Source organism: Dermacentor variabilis, chromosome 2, assembly GCF_050947875.1.
Source record: "Dermacentor variabilis isolate Ectoservices chromosome 2, ASM5094787v1, whole genome shotgun sequence".
In the NCBI taxonomy this organism is placed as follows: domain Eukaryota; kingdom Metazoa; phylum Arthropoda; class Arachnida; order Ixodida; family Ixodidae; genus Dermacentor; species Dermacentor variabilis.
In genome coordinates this window covers 14,051,735-14,074,033 of record NC_134569.1, presented here as the reverse complement: position 1 = coordinate 14,074,033, position 22,299 = coordinate 14,051,735, and the positions used below count along the sequence as shown (strand labels likewise).

The 22,299-nt window shown below is 43.4% G+C and overlaps 1 protein-coding gene across 1 annotated transcript in view; it reads left to right on the top strand.

The window, feature by feature from the left end:
- Positions 1–90: 90 nt before the first annotated feature.
- TfIIFbeta (transcription factor TFIIFbeta) overlaps positions 91–22,299 on the top strand; it is a 41,705-nt gene continuing 19,496 nt past the window's right edge. Inside the window, exons 1-4 of the mRNA XM_075679693.1 lie at positions 91–325; positions 409–482; positions 17,959–18,113; positions 18,691–18,720. Coding sequence (XP_075535808.1) covers positions 263–325; positions 409–482; positions 17,959–18,113; positions 18,691–18,720 — 322 coding nt within the window. The 5' untranslated portion in view covers positions 91–262. The remainder of the gene's footprint in view (positions 326–408; positions 483–17,958; positions 18,114–18,690; positions 18,721–22,299) is intronic.

Here is a 22,299-nt window from a genome sequence, read left to right as displayed (position 1 = left end):
TTATTAAGCTTTAGAAAAACGTTAATTGGTTCTGGTCGCTATCTTATGGTTTTGATGGTTCTGACTGTTTTTAGTTATCAGCTGTCATTGTCAGGTGGCGCAGATTTCAAAGATGGTTGCGCTCAAGCCGTGAGAAGTCGCAGCGCAGAGACTACGCTCATGCTAGTTCCTTGTTAAACGGTTACGCTTGAGTGTTGATGTTTATCGATGATTGAAAGTATTTACACCATACTGCAGAACACAAGTCGCTCACTCTTCTAATATGGGTGATCAAGAGAGAGACGTTGACTGTACCAACGCAGCCCGTGGCGTATGGCTCGTAAAGGTATGTTGGTTTACGCGTTCCTCACCTGATTAAAATTTGACTGATTCTGTTTCTTATTTTCTATTCCTTCTCTTGTACATTAGGTGCCGAAATACATCGCTTCTAGATGGAGCAAAGCGCCACCCATGTCGGAGGCTGGGCGACTGAGAATCGCGAAGTAAGTCAATGCGCGTGCGCCTAGTCAAGGGCTTTGCTGAAGTTCACCTGGTCAGCATTGCGCTGGTAAAGTAAAACTATGCAAACATTCTCACCACAATCGCTGCGCGATATGTCTAGCATTTGAACTAACATTGTATTGCCGCGATTCCCTTCGAGACGTCATTGGTCACACCTTGTCGGATCTGACCAAACAAGGTATCAACAGTGCTCGGGCAAAGGATGTTTAAGGCTGGATACATCCCTGACAAAGACTACATGTCGAAGCATTGACTCCAGTGACCTTATTCGACCACACACATGTGCACACACATACGCATGTATTAATGGAATTGTTAGCGTGTTTCACTGCTAATAGAATTACATTGTGAGAAAAACAGTATTATCATGCTCAGAAAGGTTTCGCAAGGTTGTCCTCTATCACCGCTGCTGTTCATGCTTTATATGATAAGTATGGAAAGAAGGCTACAAGGAAGCAATCTAGGGTATAATCTGTCATGCGTATGTGACACACACATACGCATGTATTAATGGAATTGTTAGCGTGTTTCACTGCTAATAGAATTACTTTGTGAGAAAAACAGTATTATCATGCTCAGAAAGGTTTCGCAAGGTTGTCCTCTATCACTGCTGCTGTTCATGCTTTATATGATAAGTATGGAAAGAAGGCTACAAGGAAGCAATCTAGGGTATAATCTGTCGTACAGATTAGGCGGAAAGATTGTTGAGCAACGACTACCGGGTTTAATGTATGCGGACGATATTGTACTGTTCGCAGATAGCCAGGAAGATTTGCAAACTCTGGTTAATTACTGTGGAGACGAAGGACACAGTTTAGGTTACAGTTTTAGGGCAGCTAAGTCCGGTGGGATGTTTTTCAACGATACAACTGATCAGGAGCTTACAATACAAGGCCATGAAATACCCCGAGGGGCCGAATACAAATATCTCGGGGTATGGATAAAAAAGGGCCGATGTACATGGAAAAGCACGAACAGTCTTTCATAGCAAAAGGGCGAAGAGATGCTGGGATAATGAAACATAGGGCATTGTGGGGGTACAACAGGTATGAGGTACTGAGAGGTATTTGGAAGGGAGTAATGGTGCTGGCACTTACTTTCGGGAATGCGGTCCTGTGCTTAAAGGGCCCCTGAAACGGTTCGGACAAATTTTGTAGACGCGTAGGGTACAGCTTAAGTAGAACATTCGCACCACAATTTAAGTGAAGCGTTACGTATTAATGGAGCTACAAGCGATTAGAAGTTACCCTCCTCCCCAGCCATGCTTTTCCTCCTCAACTCGTTCGCCGAGCGAGCGGGGCTAAGCTCCGCCTTCACTGGTCCTGCGTCACGATGCGACGTCACATCGTCCACTTCCGGTTGTTTTGGATCCCGCCCCCGCCCGCGCGGAACCTCTCCGCTAGCCGCTTGGCTGTCGACCCCAAGCGAGAGCTATCGAAGCAGCCTGCGTTGCGAGCATTCTGTCGTAGCGCCGAACGTGTCTGGTATTCCGTTAACCACAGGCAAGCTGGTCATTTCGGCAAATGACTGGAGGCATAAACTCAAGCTGATGAAGGAACTTTGGCGTAGACGTACGTGAGCGCCCTGATCGGTCTGCACGGTCCAGACACTTGTTGGCGCAGCGCTTAACCAGCCAAACAAAGCGCTAATATTGCTGTAAGCAAGTGTAAAACATTTTAAACATTTATAAAAACAACGTGTTGATGATTACACTCCTGCGAAAAATACGCACCAGCAGCAAAAAAGAATACGCTTCGTTGCTGCTACTGTGTATGGTTGAGCTCTATGCCACCAGGTGGCTGCACCGTGCAGACCATTCACATTTGCCCTTCTGCTCATCTCGGCTCATCCCGTTACGGCACAGTCAAGCGGCCAGACCCTGTCCCCTTGCGCTTACGTTTGCCCTAATACGGGACTCGCGAAACGCTTTTCCGTTAGTAATCTTCCGGTGTAAAGTGACGGCCACAAACGCGCAAATCCTGGCGCCGATCGGATAGCGGCAGTCCGATGCGCAGCAGCCAGTTCGCTCGTACGCTGCCTTGCAGTGAAGCCAAATTGCCAGTCGCTACGTTTGCAGTCCACAAGGTAACAAAGTCGAATCATAGTGCTCGCGAAAAGACTGAGACCAACTCTGACCGCGGAGCTCTCGTCAAAATGGAGTACGTTGTAACACAAGCAGACGACACTTGCTGTGTGCCGGAAGTGCTTAAGTGTACTGAAAAATTTTTCTTGTGCATTCTCTTTATGCTACTTTCTTTTTATAAAAACAAATTAACTAACATTCCAACTATTACGAAGATCATTTGTTTACCATAAAGTTGGAAAAATTATCGATCACGCGCCCTGGTCAGCCAATCGGACAGCTCGCCCCACTGACGTCATATGGGTGATTTCGGTCATATGGGTAGGGGCGGCTTAAAATTCCGCCGAGCAGTGCGTTGCGATCGGCAGCGATGTGCATTTTTAAAACCTTATAATAAATTACACGCTTTACGCAGAGCACTTAGATGTGTCAATTAATGATCAGAAGGACCTACTCTAACGACTCAGTACGTTTGTAGAAAATCGTCAAAAGCGTTTCAGGGTCCCTTTAAGGGCAAAAGTTCAGTCTAGACTAGAAGTCAATCAGAGAGCTGTTGGAAGATTAGCACTAGTTGCCCACGGGAAAACCACAAACGAAGCAGTACAGGGGGATATGGGCTGGGCATCGTTCGAAGCACAGGAAGCTCAGAGCAAGAATCCTATACGAAAAACGCCTGAGGAAATTGGATGATAACAGGTGGGCAGCTAAGGTATTTAAATACCTATACAGAAAGAGCGTTGACTCACAATGGCGGAAAAGAACTAGGAAGCTAACCAGTAAGTATGCCAGATACGAGGACGGAGAAAAACAGAGCATTAAATGACAGGTTAAAAACACGGAAGGTAAAAATTGAATAAAATCAATGGAAAAGAAGCAAAGTGTTGAACTATATCGATACTGGAAACAGCAGATCAGAAAGGAAGCATTTTATGATAACTCAAGAGGCAGTACCCTACTTTTTGAAGCTAGGTCAGGATGTCTTAGAACGTGCAACTATAAAAAGAAATTTAATGAAGAAGAAGACAGATTCACTGTGTGTCATAAATCTGTAGAAACAATAGAACACCTCATACTAAAATGTGATGGTATCCATCCCGATGTTGATGCAGGCACAGTCACGCTTCCTGAAGCCCTAGGGTTCAGAGATAACAATAGTCATGTAAATAAATATGTGGCAGAAATTAGCAAAAGGCAGTTGGAGGATTGGTGGCTCAAAAGCAGAGAGGTGACATAAGGTTAAAAGTGTAGGAAGACGTGTTTAAAGAAAATGGCGAATTTTAATAACATACAACACAGTTAAACAAAAACAATAAGCTGAGCATGGTGGCAACTGCCATCACCTTGTTTCAAAGGGGATGTTCCTACCTTCAATTCCTTCCATCCATCCATCAACAAAGCCCTCCATGCCGCGCTCTCAGGTTTCGGGTAGCACATAACACGATACTCTGCTCGTGAAAGCGTGGCTCCACTGTATATATGCTCGTGTCAGCTGCGCCGTGGTGGGAATTTTGGAGAATTTTGTGCCTGGGAGGCTTTGTAGCCTGTCTTCTGTCACCAAAGAAGCGAAGCACAGTGCCGAATGCATGCACTGCGCGCGAGAAGTCGCAGACGCCGTTTCGGTGCACTGCCGTTATCATGTGTCTGCTGCTCAAGTCATGCGATGCCAAGTTGCAGCGGCAGACTGCTGCAGTATATGTCTATTCACTTAAGCACGTGCATCAACTCAGAATAGTTGCCCAATAACAATGAATTAGTTAACTAATGAAACTAATAATCTGCTGGCGTTAGCCCCGTAACTCAGGTTGAGTGGCTCTGGTATGTGTTGACGCCGAGACTGCCGGCCACATGCATGTTTATGCCGCAAAAGCTAATTTCCAGACATGGCAATCAGTAAATACTGTGATTGAATGTCTAGCCTTAGCGCTGACGTGCAGATACTTTCTTTTTTTGATGAAGAACGATGATGCAGCAACAGTTTTGTTTCTTGTCATTCATTTCTTTACAGTAACATATAATGTAACTGTTTAAACACCACTTTTTATATACGGTTTCCTATCTTATTGCCACAACTGACTGCCACATCAGTCAATCGATTTTCTTTCGCTTGTTCTTTCAGCAATGCATTCTGAAACAGTTTCAACCACTCGATATCAGCTTTCGCTTGATTAGGTGGGCCGCTTCACCATAAGAAATTGCTTTAGGTCCTGTAAATTCCTGTGCATGTCAGTTTTCTAATGAAAAGAAATCATCCGCATGTACCTTTAGAGGCTACTGCATTTCTGATGATTAAGCCAAAATAGGGTGCACTCCCAAGATGATCCACAGTCTACTCAGCGAATGCAAGTGCCTTTTCCAATAGCTGAACACCAAAATAAAACGGGAAATAAACCCTGAACACACACACACACACACACACATAAAGCAGGCGAGACCGGCTGTATACAGCCCAGTGACAGTGTTACTTAATGCCTGTAGCTGCGACTTGTATACTACCCAGCCAAGTTTGTCACACTCCACCAAGTCGTCACACAGTATGTTGAAAATTCCAGCGTGTCAAGCCCTTGACCCTCATGACAACTCGCCATGCATCAACAACAGGGGTGACAGTGCTTGGGGGCGGTGCGCTGCTCTGCATGGTCTGGTGTGTTATTCTAGAGTTTGCTATCAACTCACCAGGTCCGCTCCCCTTCAGCACTGTTTGTCGGACAAAAAGCACCCGCACTCCATGACCTGTGCTGCATTCAGTAGCGCACAGTGCCCTATGTACATGTTGAACACTTTTGCAGTGCGAGAACTATGCACAGAACTCAAAATAAAGCACAACATGAGCGAGACCCGTGATACTCTATGGGATGACGTATTTTTCATACTACCTAGCCAACTTCGTTGACCGCTGCCAGGGGTGCTATAACGTAAAACTATTCTAAACTTTTCTATTCCATTTCTGCAATCAGCCCTCCGCTATTGGTTAAGAACTTTTTTAGACCACCCCCACTTCACCTGTCTGTCACTCGACGTCACGAAAACCGCGATAGCTCCCCATCTCATATGACGTGTACACACTGATTATGCATGATTTGACCGAACAAAAGAAGAATAGTTATTTCTGATTCGGTGCCTTTTCGCCGTTAGCCCTCTGCAATTAGTCAAAAGTTTTCGGGCTTCACCCACTTCACCTGCCTGTTGCGCGACGTGAAAAAACCGCAATAACTCACCGCGTCAAAGTGACGTGTACGCGTGAAAAATGCCTTAATATGCCGAACAAAACTGAATTTTCTTCTGAATAGCTGCAGGCTGCCCCGTTCTGAAAGGAATAAAAGATGGCTGCCGCCGATCGCTCAGGCACTGGCTACTCGCACCTGCTGGAGAGCATGGGTTTATTAGCATGTAATAAGACTTTTTGCGTGGCCCTGTAACATTTTCGAGCACTTTCGGCACGTTTATGACCTCGTGCCAAGTCTTCTTCGTTGAGGATCCGTTGTAGTGTCATTCTTAAAGGGACACTAAAGCGAAACAATAAATCAGTTTAGACTAATAAAGCATTGTTTCAGAACCCTGCAGGCAGTAATTTCAAAAAGATAGTTTGATTATTAGATGAGAAAATGAAGGTCCAAGTATCAGTATTTGAATTTCGCACCGAAACCCCAGCGCCGGTACGTCAGCGTGACGTCAGGGATGCCAAAGTATGTTTTGACATTTGGGCAGCATTGGCTGAGTAAAGGTTCCCGAAACTTGCTATGTTTAATATTTGGTTCCTTTAGAACACAATGTAGTCAATCTCTACCGCTATATATAATTAGTAGGCCCTAGGAGATGCCATAAAGATCCATGACATCACAGCCACCAGGTGCGGGAACTTAAGTAGGCATCGCCACCCGTATTTTGTTCTTGCGCTTTTTCTGGCTTAACAAACGTCTTATTGTTGCAAGAGGGGTGTTTTTGGTGTTGTAGAAAGGTAATTTACTGATGCAGAAGAAATCATTTTTCACTTTAGTGTCCCTTTAAGCTTCCGTTGCAAGCCGCCGCGATTTTCAACAAGCCACCGCAAGCTAGTGAGGGAAAGTGGACCAATCGCAGACGCCGGTACCACCCTCTTCATAGGGTTATCGATTTTCAGTGCACTGGCTTGGCCCCATCGAATGCCTCTCCACCTGAGCGTGCTCTTCGCCTCTTGTCAGCCAATTAGATAAGACAAGCCGCTCAGTGTAGGCAGTGTTATTCGTCTTTAAAGCAAACAAAAGTGACCTCCTATAAATGAGGAGATCATTTGATTGATCTTTTCAGACAACCCTGCGAGTAACGGCCCGGCGTTTGAGTCGGCGCTTACGCAAATTTGACGTCAGGAGATTGGAATAAAAATATATTGGAATAGTTTTACGTTATACGGCCCCAGGTCGCGCCAAGGTGCATTTTAAACTCCAGCGCATCAGCCCCATCTTGCTCTGTAATAACTTTGTCTGGTTACTTTTTGAATTACAATAAAGCGAAGCCTTCTTTGTCTCTTCCCTCCCCCCCCCACATGCACACACTTTTTGATTGCTTACTGGTGGCTGCTGTCTCACACATTTGATCGGTACCAGACATAGCGCAAATAAGCAGCTGCTTTATTGCAAATCAAAGTGGGCATAGGGCAGCAGGTGATGCACGTAAGCATGGACGTGAGCTCCAGCATACACACTGTCATCATCATGCCGCCGTTGCCATTACATCATTGTTTATCAGTGTAGAAATTGAGGCTTGTTGGTATGTCATCTTGAGGGTTTATTATTATTATTATTTTTTTGGTTTAGTGCAACCAGCACAAGGGCACAGAGAAGGAACAAGGCAGTGCTGTCTGTGATTTTTGCTCTTCCTCTGTGTCCTTGTACTGGTTGGGTTACACTGTAAAATAAAAAAAAACATTGTCATTTCATTGCCTTCATTCCATTGGGATCATTCCTTTATTTTCATGTCATCACTCTATTGTTGCGGTGCATTATTAATGTGAAGGGACTTACCAGAAAGTCAAGTTAAAGTGATAAAGCAGTGCTCTAGAACGTCTAAGGCGTCAATATAATCGCGAACAGAGCTTTAGTAACCGAGAAATTGAGGTAAATGCATGACACAATTTGAGACCCCCCGGCGACATTCCGGTACTAGCCCGATGACGAAAGCACTCCTCATCATAATTTATGTCACTAGTACTGAACTACTAATATTAAAAAGATCATTTCATTAGATTATAAGACAGAAGAAAATGCTACTTGTCTACTTCTATTCGATTCTAAGAAAAAATGACATTTTGACGTTACCCTTGAGTAGTATGGGTGATCGAAAGGTTTCGTTTTCGCTTGACTCTGCGCGCTTGACTTTGCGCCGCGCGCGCTTTGGAGTTTCAGTTGTTTCTTTATCGTGTCGTGCTGCGGTTGTCCTGCTGGCTCGCGAAACTTGCATTTGGAACAAGCAGCGAAAATGCCACGTCCATGTGATGTCGTGGGATGCGCGAACGGTCCGCGGAACTTGGCCAAGGGCAATTGCAGCGGCGAATCCAACATTACTTATCGCTGTGTGCCAACAAGTGAACCTCTCCATTCGAAGCGGTTAAGTGCCGTACCTCTGCCACAGCGCGCTGACAAGGAGCCGAAAAATCACGTAGTGTGCTCGCTGCACTTTCGTCCAGAGTATTCAGAGCTCAACGCCGACTTAGTGAAGTCGCGTGATCAAAGCAGGCCGTCGTCGTAGTAGTACACAACGACGCCGGCAGCGCGAGCCCTCAACAGCAGGTCACGTTCATCAGTGCTTAAATCGCTGAACTCGAGCTCAACATCGCGAGCTAATGTGTCGTTGTCAGGGTCATCCATTGCAGCGACCGTTGAAGTTGGCGTCGTAAAATAAAGAACCAGCTTATCGTCGTGCGCTTTCGCTTCTGCTAGCCGCCATAGTTCCGCTTTCACGCTGCTGTCGGCTCTGTCTTGGCTCTGTTTCTGGCCGCGCGTTTGCATTTTGTGCAGAAAAGCCACAGCGCCGTCTGCGGGAGCCATTTTACTCACCGACGGCGCAACGTCACTATGAGACCATGACGTCAATACTCCTCGATTGGAGGGCGGGTTTTTTGAACTGCGCTAGAGGTAGCGGACGCTTCAGAACACAGTTTCTCTTAAAATAAGTCTCTTTTTCGCACGAAACAAGCGTTTCGAGGTTTCTGGGATGGTATTTCAACAGTCCACGTTGACTTAAGGGGGGACACGGGTCTTTGGCACTAAAAAATCGCGAAAAAATCGAATTTTGGAAAATGCTATATTCGGAATCTACGTTCATTATTCTACTAATCTGCAAAGTTTCATATCTGAAACATATCTATTTCAACCGCAATATAATTTTTTTGCATTAAAGGTAGCTCAATTTGTTTAGATGTAGAACCGAAAACGGTGCAATTTCAACGACGCGCAGCTTCCGCGCTATAGCTCCGCTCGCGGCCATGTTGGTATCATTTGAAAGAGCAGTTTTTCGTCTTCAATTTTCGCGCGCCAGCGCTTCTCTCCAGTCACTGGTAACAGTAGAGAAACGCCGCGAAAAAATGATGAAATGCCAGTCGCTATTGGCTGCTCAGGGCACGTGATGAAAAGCGGCTACGCGATTGGCTTAGAGCATCGTCTGCAGCTCGTCTAGAGCGCTTACACGGACGCCATCTTGTCCTGTCGTCGGACGCGAAAGCAACTTACCGCGATGTCAACGAGAAAGTTTGTGTGCCGACATAAGTACGGCAAGAAAAGAAGGTCGTCACTAATTCAGAACATCAGAAGAGTGGCTGAAAGATCGAGAGGCACCGAGGGCGAACTGCAAATCGAAGATGAGCGACTGCAGGCATCGAGCGACGGAGCCGCCGAGCTGCGTACACCAGGATTAGGCTTAGCGGTCCCGTCAACGAGTGACCCTGACGTCGGCCGCGTTCGTCGTGATACAGTGCTCCGGACGCCTTCAGATATTGATGAAGGTAGGAAAAGAGCAGATGCCAAAGTTCGAGAGCTTGCATCGACTGCAGCAACGCAAAGAAAATCGGACTTGTTGGCCCCGAGCGATTCCGGTGGCTGCCCGGCTGACGAGACCAGTTTCACCGTGGTGTGTTTGGAATTGGTGAACACGCTTCTTGAACACCTACAGTGCAAGATATGTGGCGGAAACGCGAAAATATGCCAAGAGGAGCGAGAATACGGCCTTGCCGTGAAACTGTTACTTGTTTGCTCCAACTGCGGTGACAAAGCTACGGTTTGGAGCTCGCCGCGCGTGAACGGTGATAAAAAAGTGAATCCGTTTACAATAAACATTCTGGCTGCGCGTGCCATGCAAGCTACTGGCAACAGACAAACGGCCCTCAACGATATTTTCGCCATCATGAATATTTCTCACCGCGGACTGCACACGAAAACATGGCAAGCCTACCAAAAGACAAAGTTGACGCCCGCCGCGGCTCGTGCAGCCGAGCGACAAGAAAAGGAGAGCGCAGAAGCCGTACGGAAATTGTACAGCGAGCTTAGGCTGGACAATCCCGGGAACATCGCCGTGTCCTACGACGGGTCTTGGATGACCCGCGGGCATTCGTCCCACATCGGAGTCGGCGCGGTTATTGAACTTTTTTCGGGGCTCGTTTTGGACCACGTCGTACTGAGCAACTTTTGTGCTGGTTGCGAACGCGGACCACAAGCTCATGACCCTCTCTATGAAGAATGGAAGGCCAGTCACGTATGCCAAAAAAATACGGACAAGAAATCTGGCGAAATGGAGGTTGAGGCTGGCCTTATTCTATTCAAAAGGTCTTGGGAGAAGCACCAGCTCAGATATACGACTGTTTTGTCAGATGGGGACAGCAGGACGTTCCTTGCCCTAAAGGAGGCTGAAGTCTATGGGTATATAGATATCCAAAAAGAGGAATGTGTCAACCATGTACAGAAGCGCATGGGGACAGCCCTCCGCAATCTGCTGGCAAAACACAAGGGCTCGAAACCACTAGGTGGAAAAGGGAGGTTGACTGGTGACCTTGTGAACAAACTCAGCTCGTACTATGGCTGGGCAATCAAGTCGCACAGTGATGACATCGAGGCTATGCAAAAGGCTGTGATGGCGACATATCACCACGTAACATCAAATGATAGTCTCGCCAATCACAGCCTTTGCCCCACTGGTCCCAATTCTTGGTGCCGGCAAAATGCTGCGAAAGCTAAAGAAGAGCCAGCACCAAAACATCGTTATAGCCTTCCCGATCATGTGGCCAAAGCTCTACTGCCTATCTACGAGCGGCTATCTGATAAGAAGCTTCTTGAGCGGTGTGTGCGTGGCAAAACGCAGAATAGTAATGAGAGCCTGCACTCACTAATATGGGCACTCGCCCCAAAAGAGAAGCATGCATCTTTATTCGCCATTGAAGCAGCTGTGGCAGAAGCTGTAATGAACTTTAATGCAGGCCGTGAAAGAACCTCAGCTGGAATTTTACATGAGCTTAGCATGAATCCTGGCCAGCGAAGCACTAAACGCATGAGAGAAAAGGATCGGCAGCGATCAGTCTCATCTGCACACAAACGTGCATCTGCAGACACTGTGCAACAAACACTGAAGAAGCGCCATAAAGGTGGCAGTGATCAAAGTGATTATGCCCCGGGAGCATATTAGTGCTTTGAGAGTGCAAATGTGTTTACATTTCTCCATTTTTTCTAAATAAAGCTTTTTTGTTTGTTTCTTTCACTTTACTCAAAATGCAAATTTTGGCCTCTCAGTGCATCCATAAATGCGATATCTCAGCTCCAATTGCAGATATCGTAATAATTCTTTTTGAAGTGCATAGCTGAATCAATGGAGCACACATTGATGCAAACCATTTTTTTAATTTCCTTTTGACAAATATTTTATATGGTGCATTTTCTCAGTGGGTAATTATCTGTTATGAGACACTCATATTCAATGGGCTTTAATATGGGACATAATTTCACAAACTAAAATCTGCTTTTATTATTGTGTCCCTTATGGTTTACTGAGTCCACAGACACGTATATAGAAAATTTTTAACGAGTGATTATTTTTTAATTACTTTCACGCATAATGCCAACTGATTTTTAATTATCTGACGAACTAAGCAAGCTAGAAGGAATGTAATTGCATTTTTGGAATCTGCAAAAGAAACTGAACAAGTTTGCCAAGTTTAACCAAGTTTCATAAAGAAATAAGTGAGTTGTATTTTGATGCAGCATCCCCCCTTAATATTAACCTTTGAGTTCCTTTAATGTGGGAGCATTGCTTGGCTCATTGTGTCACCCCACCATTATCAGAAAGCTGTGGCAGAAAAGCGGCACACAAAGTACATCATTTTCATCAAACTAAACATAGAAGTGACCACTGTTAGAATTTGATCTTTCGCCCCGCTGCCACTGCTACCGCTCCGTTGCTGAGCACGCTAACCGCTGCGCCAATGTTGCAACAGGTGACAGTGATGAACATGTTCGAGCCTGTGCACATGGTTCGGCTCTGCCTGGTAGGTGATGCACTAGATGGCAGAGCGAGTGGCTGCGAAGTGAGCAGGGCGAGCTGCAGCTGCTTGCTCTTGCTTTCACATTGTTGGGCACCTGCAAATGCCATCATGCCATTGCCAAAGCCCATGGATGACGATGACAAATAAGATGCAACATGCTTCAGGTACCTGCCAGATGACGACTATGACTTTAGATTAAAAAACAGAACGAGCCGATGACCCTTTCCTTATCCGGAAGCCACACAAAGTGCCTGCTTTCTTGCAAAGGGAGTGCCCACCACGTTCCTGCGCCTTTTACATTGATTTCAAAAATTTTTATTATTCATTACCAAGTAACCTGATTTTAGAGGAAGTTGGTGATTGCATCAATAAGCACGGGGTAGTTAGGTTTCAAAATGCTATAGAACAAGTGTCGGCAGCTTCATGGAGATGCTCACCTGTCATGGTGATGTCAATGTCATGACACATTCATGTGTCATGACAATAAGCTTTTAATTCAAAAGCAGGGAGTGTGTATAGGTTCATGTTTGGCACCTGTACTTAGCGACATTTTGTTGGGACGCTATGACAGCGGCTTACTTGCTCGCCTACAGCTGACAACCGTAAGAATATTTCGCTTTCTTAACAATGTTTTTTTGTATTTTATCCAGTTGACCCCTGTGACACTGAGTTAACCTCCAAGACAATTATTCGCGCCTTCAGTGAGATAATGAGAGATTTTGCATTAACAATGAAAAATCCCACCAATGATCGTTGAAGGTTTCTAAACACTGAAATTGTTTTTAAACCTCATCATGGGTGCTGGAGCTATTCGCCTTGCTCAAAGAAAGGGCTTCTCCCGTTTTCGTCTGCACACTCCAAACTTGTAAAACAAGGCAACGCTAAGGCATGTTTGCGAGCTGCTCTCAACCATTCATGTGAGCACTCTGTTGAACAGAGCTTGCCAACACAAAGTGACAGACTAACATCAGCAGGCTACCCGACCAGCGTGGTGTGCAGTGTTGCTGGTGACCTTGTAAAAGAGTTAAAAATGCCACAAAACAAACTATGCAGTCACCGCCTTCGAGATGTAGGCTCGCTATCATTCCTTATGTACACCATGTTTCCCATAACATTATGAAAGTTGCGGCCAAGGCAGGAGTGAAGGTTATGTGCGACGCCCCTAATAAACTGAGCGAGTTGTGCAAAATAGTCAGCAGGGTGGATACTGTCGCACGTAAAAGTTGCTATAAGAATCATGTTCGCGGCTTCATTGACTGTAGAACACAGGTCGTCTATATAAAATCCCACTGGATCGTAAACGTTGCTATATCAGTCAAACGGGGAGGTATAATAATGATCGCCTGCATGAGCATGCTGCTTCACTAAAAGAAAACCCGCACAGTCATCTGGCTGCCCACTGTAACATGTGTGGTTGCACCCCAATCTTTAAGAAGTGAGAAATAATCGGAAGATATAGTGAAAAGCGTGTGTGGGAAATCTTTGGGGCATTTTGCATATTCACAAGTGGTAACGCGTGCATCAGTTCTGCGTCCCTCACGCTGTCAACAAAAGAACTGGATTATCTTCGTGGCTGACGCTTATGCTATTTTTCTTACAATATGTTTATGTGCAAAATCATTGACACAAGGTACAGCAAAGCCTCGAATAATTATGTTTCAGTTAATTACAGCTGTGGCGCTCAGTGCATTTCGTAACAGTCTATTGCAGGCAGATTGGAGCGACATAAGAAAAATCTCTAGATGCGAACAATGCTTATGATAAATCTATTGCCATTTTGAAGCGATTATATTTGAATTTTCCGCTAAGAGAGCACAGATTAAATTGTAAAACACGAAAACCATGGATAACGCCCGAGATGCGTCATCGAATGAAAACAGGAGATAAACTTTACCAAACATTCCTACATACTCGTTTACCGGAGGACTGGCTGGTCTTCAAGTGTTATCGCAACAAACATACAAAACACTTGCGATCCGCGAGAGCTCACTATCAATCCACATATATTGAAAGTTCCTGGCAATCGTTCTAACGTACTGTGGTCTAGATTAAACACACTCCTTGATCGCGGCCACTTTACTGCCCCTGTTTCAAAACTAGAAGTAAACGGTATAGGTGTGGATGGATCAGAATTGGCTGACGCATATAATAATTTTTTCACTGATATGATAATGACCGTAACCTCGGCTGATGCGTGTGGATACGTAAGTATTCACAACGCTCAATCATTGTACTTGTGTCATGTCACCACCCACGAAGTCTTATCAACAATAAAAAGTGTAAAAAATAGCGCCAGTTGTGATATTGACGGAATTCAAATACATCCTGTCAAGGATGTGTCTGATGTTATCGCGCAGATTTTAGCAGCTATCGTTAACATTTGTTTAACTCTGTCTTTCCTTTAAACATGCAAATATCAAAAGTTACCGTGCTTTACAAAAAAGGTGACCGAAATAACTTTGGCAATTATAGACCGGTGTCTATCTTGCCTTTGTTCTCAAAGGCATTCGAAAAAATTCTACACACTTGATTTTCAAGTTTCATTGACAAATATAATTTATTTACACCTGATCAATTTGGTTTTTGGAAAAATAAATCAGTTGAACTGGTGCTGCTGAAGCAAAAAGAGTATATTGAATGATTTGAATATAAGGCACTTGTTCTTGGAATTTTTATTAATTTTTCAAAGGCCTTTGATTTAGTAAACCATAAAATATTGTTAAAGAAATTGCATTGTTATGGTATTCTTGGACAAGCCTTAACGCTTATTGGCTCTTATTTATTAAACAGACAGCAGGTCGTTCAGATAAGCGACTATTTCCGGAGTGAAACCTTTGCTGTGTGGAGTGCCACAGGGCAGTATTCTAGGCCCACTATTATTTAACATCTATCTTAATGACATTGGAAATATTAATTGCGAGGCCAAATACATAATATGTGCTGATGATACCAGCATACTTTTTTTCAGGGCATGATATTCACGAGCTTATGAGAACTTGTAATCACACAATGAAAACGCTAGAGAGATGGTCAGCAGCAAATGCTATGCATATTAACGAAAATAAAACAAAAGCTGTTATATTCCGACTAAAAAAATAAAATTATTCCACCTCATGAAGACATAGTACTGAGTACTCACACTATTGAAATAGTTGACCATTTTAAATGTCTGGGCATATTTTTTTCCGCGAATCTGAGCTGGGATTACCACGTTAGACATGTCCTGCAAAAATTAGCTCAGGTGACAGGTGTAATTGGTTGGCTTCGATACTTACTTCCAAAAGAAATCAGGCTTCTGCTCTATCACTCGCTCTTTAGCTCTCATTTAAATTATTGCCATCTAGTATGGGCTACAATGATGGTCACTAATCTTAATCAAATATACTTGGTTCAGAAAAAATGTATTAGGCATATTTTCAATGTGCATTTTGCGGCATCTACTAATGTTTTATTCTGCAGTTCAGGAATAGTTAAAGTACACGAGACATACAATTATACGTTAAGCAGAAAATTCAAATTAGAAACTCGTAAGAGCATAACAAATTTGTGTGTTCTGGCCAATTTAAGAATTAGGCATTTAAATTATCCCACACGTCATGGAGAAAATTGGGATCTAGACAAAGTACGATTGCACTCCGGAAAAGAGCGCTTGTCTTACACTCTTCCCTCCCTTCTGAATCACTATGACCTTGAGAGTTTTGAAATGTTTGATTGTTCATATCAGGATATCTGCAAGTTATATACAGTGATGTATAGCGCAGAGATTTCTACTAAACACTTGTTTTATTACAAACCTTGTCTCATTTATCAAATCGATAACCGTATCGAATTGTTTCATCTGGTTGTATGTAACTGTTTGTAACAAGTTGATTTCTATATTGTTTCTTCCTGTATATTCAGTGTACTTATTGTAGATGTTTGTAATTTGATAACATTTCAGATATTCATTTTTTCGAAGAAACTGTTTTGTATTTATTTTTATGACGATTGTAAGAACTGCTTAAACTTTTCTGTATTAACTGTATGTTTCCATTACTTAGTGTGTGCCCTATAATACTAAGCTGTCTGTGAAGTTTCATTTTTTATTTATTTTATGGTAGTGCTGCTACTGCTCTGAAATTTTTCTATTGATTGATTGATTGATTGATTGATTGATTGATTGATTCTGTTCTTTATGTAACATTCAATGGTGTCTTTATATGCTGCTTCTGCAAATGAAGCATTTGGTTGCTAGTCGGTGCTCTGTCCTGGGCTCTTTACTCACTCACATTGTGTCGCGCTGTTTATGCTTTTTATTCTAAAGATTAACCAACCAGCCCCTTTAAACACATTGCTGACGGCTATGACATCCTCCCCCTAGAGTATGAGATGGAGTTTGTCTTTGAACCTGATAAAGAAATGTAGTGTCAACACCATAGTGCCACTTGGAAAAGTACTGTGGTCACTTGGCAAAGTGGTGTCATCGAGAAAGGAAACTCAGCGCAATGTGCGTGAAACACTACTTAGTGAGAACTCTGCAAATAAAACTCAGCTGAGAGATCGCAATATCGCCTGTTTGTTTTCTTGTGTCATTGCAACTTCATAAACAGCAACATTACACTCGGAAACATAACGCAGCAGCACTGGACTGAGCAACATTTCATCGTAACACTAAAGTCGGCGACACACTCAGCGACAAGTAATGCTCTCGCATTTACCGATCATAAGAATTGCTTAGGTGCCCTGATAATTCTTTTTTTGTTGTTGTTGTCATCACGCCATCGCCATGCATTTTTGGTCATACCATTGTTGTCATTGCAACTTTGTCAAGCCATTGTCATCATTAGAGCTTTGTCATCAGATTTTTGTCACGCTGTCACAGTCATTGTACCAGGGTTGTCATTCAATTGGTGTCACTCCACCTTTGTTATGCTGTCGTCATCACTTCCATGTTGCCATCAAGCCATTACTTTGTTGTCAAGCAGTTGTTTTCAAACCATCGTTGTCATTTCGTTGTGGTCATACAGTTGCCATTGTGCTACTGTGTTCATTCCATTACTACCATTAATTTTTTTTTTTAGCTTGTCTGGTGTTCTGGTAAACACAGGCAGACTGCATTTTACCGTATGGGCAGGAGGTGCAAACATCAAACGTAAAACGTCTACCCCACAAGGTGCTGTCACCTCGTAGGGCACAGCTGAACCACACGAACACAGAGCTGACATTGCATCAACCAAGTATATTCTTTTTCGTTGCCGGACAAAATTTTTGGCAGAGGCAAATCGCGACACTATTACAGCTCTGCGAAAATTTAGTCCAGCAACAAAAAAGAATACATTTGGCTACTGCAATATTAACTCTTGTGTTTGTCTGGTTGATCTCTGCGCCACCAGGTGGCTGCACTCGTACAGCCGCTCCCATTTGCACCTACGCCCCTCCAGTGAAACACCCAGTCCACCTGCGTTAACCGGAGTACTGAGCACCGGACAAGCTAAAACTTTATTATGTTGTTGTCAAGCTGTCGTTGTTGTTCCATTGCTGTCATTGTGTTGTCATTCCAGTGTTGCTATGCCACCACCGTCCTTTCTTCGCCGTCATGCAATCATGATCATTTCTTGGTGGTCATTTGTGAGATCCACGTGGTCAAACGGTCACAAGTTTATGTTGAGCAGGTCATTTTCTGGTGAAAATGTGTCCAGCTTGGTTGTGTGCTCTATACTTACAGTAATTGGTCACTGAGCAAGAACAGCGTTCTTCACTAACACCATTGAAAGCTTTAACCAATTCCCAGAATGCGCGGTATCTACGTATTTTTTTACACTTTGATATGGGGATATGCTTAACTGATACGAAAATGTATGTGTATATATGAAAACTTTAAATTTGTTTTCCTTTTCAGGGGAGTGAATGGCAAATCCGATATACGGTTTACACTGAGTGATGAATGTGTCAATATGAAAGACCCAGCTGACAAGTCAGCCATACCAAAAGAACACCGTTTTGTTATCTCCAACATAGCCAACCAGAACTTGGCCGTTTTCTCACAGAACAAAGGTTTGTTTTAAGCATCGAAGTCTCTGTGAATAAGCAAGCAATTTTGATAAACACATGAGTTGTATTTCTATCAGTTGATGTTAAGCGACAAACGTAAACTTGAAGGGCAGCTGACAAGTTAACCATTCCAAAAACAAAGAAAATAAACAGTTTTGTCACCTTTGCTAAGCCCTCTATGACTTGGCTGTCCTTTCGAAAAGATGCACATGTAAAAGGATGAATTTTCCATAAATAAACATATAAGGGGCTTTATTCTATATAAGTCACTTTTTAGGAGATCACTTTTGGTCTGCATGGATTGATTTAGCCAGTGGGTTGAATGCGTATTGCCCATTCGAAGTGTTGAATCACATTTCGCAAGAAAGAAGTATCTTTGAATCGGATCAAGAGACAATATAGCCCTTGATTTTGATAAGCACCTGTATTCTATTGATATCTAGTCATACACGTTCATGGTATGCGCACTCCTTTCTCATCTTTTTTCTGGTGGTCAGATCAAATGCTCACAATGTGTGTGTTACTCTATTGGCTGTCGAAAGACCACATAAAAAAGCGAAAATTTTACTTTTTGTTACAGTGGTAGAAGACGGTACAGAGCATTCCTCTCGTAAGTATCTACAATTCTAGCTGTTACAACCTCAGCTTTCAGTGCCAGATAACTTCTGTAGTTTACGTAAATGTTTTGTAGCTTTTTGTATATTTCAGTTTAGTAAGTATGGTTCTGTCTATTGCACATTTCATAAGTCAGCTGCATGTGCTTTGTAATAACTCTATTAACTTATACCTTTGTATAGCAATATAAAAGATAATATACAATGTATTATAATTTTTTTTGTATGTCGTCAGACAGTGTAACCATTGAGCATGAAGTGTTACAAGGTGCCACAGGAAGCAAACTTAAGTTTGACCAGTTAAGCTTTTATGTGCAGCGCCTTGAAACCGTAGTCGGAAAAGTTAATATAGACTCGCAACAGTTTTGTGTTAATGTAACAATGCCCTCTTCCCCGTCTCTAACCATCCTACTCTAATAGGTGCTATAGGTACATAACCAATAAATAATAGTAAGCACTTACACATCAAGTTGGCATTGTGATGTCACTTCCGTGCAATGTGTGTCACATGATAAGTTCGCTAGGGTTGAGGATGGGCGAGTTAATATTGCATTCTAAAACTGGTACAGAGCAACATAGAAAGGAAGAAACAAGCCGAGCTGGCCAGATAAAAGAACAGGGTGCTGACTTCTAACTGGTTTATTGGCAAGTTGCACAAAATATATAGCTACAAGAAAGCATCAGGACATGTCGTCACAACACTTCACAAAACGTCACACCCATAGAAGGCTACACCACCATGAGTCACAGAACGCGCAATTCTGTCATGCACGGTTAAACTGATCAAGAAATCTTACTCCCTGTGAAAATAGGCACAATGATGGCATGTTAACAAATATGCTGCCAGCCCTTGCTATGAGATCAGCTTCAGTAATCTTCCGCCTAAGTTGTGATCGGTGCTTTTTTAACAATTCACACCGATAAAAATTCGGCTTACATCCACAGTTGCGACATTGAATTCTAAGTGTCCCTGTATAGCTTGGCGCACATTGTAATCATGTTCTTTTAGCCTTTCATTAAGGCAGCAACCAGTTTGGCCTATATATCTCTTCCCACATGATAGTGGAATTGAATAAACAACCCTAACAATGCAAGACCCAAAACGCTTCTTATGCATGGTCGAACAGACAGTAGTGCGTGGATGGAGCGGATTCACGACCGTACAGAGCCTGCATGGCATATCAGGTGCGGAAAACACTGCTTCCACGTTATCCTTGCAGCCAATCTTTTTTAATCTGTGAGAGACGTTATGAAAATATAGTATGACTATCGGCCTCTTTCGTTCATTTCTTTTTTGCGCTTCTGAGTCACTGTTCTTCTTTAGCTGCTTTAATAGCGTTTCAGCTATGGCCAACAGTAGTGTGTGGCCGGGTACCTGGCAGTCAAAAGTCGATCGAGTTGACCTGCAAAACTGCGTTGCACGGCATGGTGACAGGATTTCCTCAGGGCAATAGTAAGACAAAGATTAGTGATACTTCGCTTAACCAGTTTAGAATGGGCTGAGTCAATTGATAAAATAGGTTTCCCGCTTCTTGGTTAGTACATCCAGCATACATGGTCATGTGAAAGGAGCAAATTGGAGTCTAAAAATGGTAAGCTGTTGTCAGTAGGCATCTCATGAATGAACACAAGCGGATGAAAGCAATTGTTAAAAGTTCTCACGATTTCGTCTGATGTGAGCTGGAAAGCAGCGTTGTCGCAATCTACAAGGACCAAACAATCATCTACGAAATGGCATACTTTGACGACACTTCGTTTATTTAGCATGCTCAATAGCAGCTGGTCATGATGAGCAAGGTAGATGTTACTTAGCACCGGGGCCAGGCATGAGCCATTGCACACACCACTGTTTTGAATGTAGGTCCAGTTATTAAAAGATACAAAAGTCGATTTTAGGTAAAACGATAAAAGTTCAGTGAAGCTGCTGTTAAGAACACCAGTGCGATTTTGGAAAGCTATCACACCGAATGAATCGTTGGTGTCCTCAACACACTGCAACAATTTGTTGTGCGGTAAAGAATAATATAAATCTTTTACGTCTACTGAAAAAGCTTGTAAACCTGAGCTATACAGGGACACTTAGGAATTCACTCTCGCGACTGTGGATGTAAGCCAAATTTTTATCGGTGTAAAGTGCTAAAAAAGCACCGATCACAACTTACGCGGGAGATTATTGAAGCTGATCTCATATCAAGGGCTGGCAGCACGTGTGTTAGCATGCCATCTTTGTGCCTATCTTCAAAGGAAATAAGATTTCTTGACCAGTTAAACCATGCATGACAGAATTGCACGTTCTGTGACTCATGATGGTGTAGCCTTCTATGGGTGTGACGTTTTGTGAAGTGTTGTGACGACATGTCCTGATGCTTTCTTGTAGCTATATATTTTGTGCAACTTTCCAATAAACCAGTTGGAAGTCAGCACTCTGTTCCTTCATCTGGCCGGCTTGTTTCTTCCTTTCTACGTTGCGCTGTACCAGTTTTAGATCACATGATAAGCCCATCCACCATGGTGTTTCTGTTGCCGTGGTACTGCGCTGCTAAGCACGAGATCATGGGTTTCATGTTTGGAATTGGCGGCCGTATTTCAATAGGGGCGAAATACAAAAACATTCCTATTCTGCGCTGCAGGTGGATGTCAAGAAACCTCAAGTATTCAAAATAATGCATGGTTGGCTTGACAGTGCTAGTAAAGCACTAACAGAAACAAGAGGAGAACTGGACTAGTGATGGCTTCAGAATATTGTTTATTCCAGAAGAAAAGCCACAATTTAACCACCATGAGAAAGCAAAATATAAAACCAAAACAAGCCACAGCACATGTGCCTGCACCCTCTACCAGTTCTCCTCTCATCTTTATTTATGTCTCACTTGCACTGTTACTAGGGTTGCCACCTGGCCGGTCTTTTTACTTCTTGTGCTGGCTGCCATTTCGACCCCATACCGGCACCCCAGTTGCTGGTTTTCCATTTCTCCAAAATTGCACATGCGTGCACGCCTTTCAACTGATGTCATCACAGCCAACATTACTATAACTAAGGTCGCTTTGTAAACTCCTCTTTGGAATGCCGCTGAAATGTGGCTCCTTCCCATTGCCTGCCGTGCCATCAGCTCATGGATGGATGGTGGATGGATGTTATGAGCATCCCCTTTGGAATGGGGCGGTGGGTTAGGCCACCAAACTCTTGCTATTATACTGCCTAATGTCCTACCTAGGTTAAACAATAAAAAAGAAAAAAAAAGAAACACTATGAACTACATCACCCAAATTTCCTGATCCCCTATTTTGAACTGTGCTTTTGTACGTCTCCGTTTTTTGTCGTTTCCCTACTTTTCTTCCACCAATCCTCCAATTGCCTCTTACTAATGCCTATTGTTGACATGTTTACTTTTCCACTGCTCTCGCTGAACTCAAGTGCTTCAAGGAGGCCAGTGGCACCTAAATCGACCGCTGGGTAGACATCTTCACATTCCAATAAAACATGCTCCATAGTCTCCCTAGCTTTACCGCAGCAAGCACATGTTTCTTCTTCCATCTTATATATTGCTTTATAGGTGCGTGTTCTAATGTTGAAT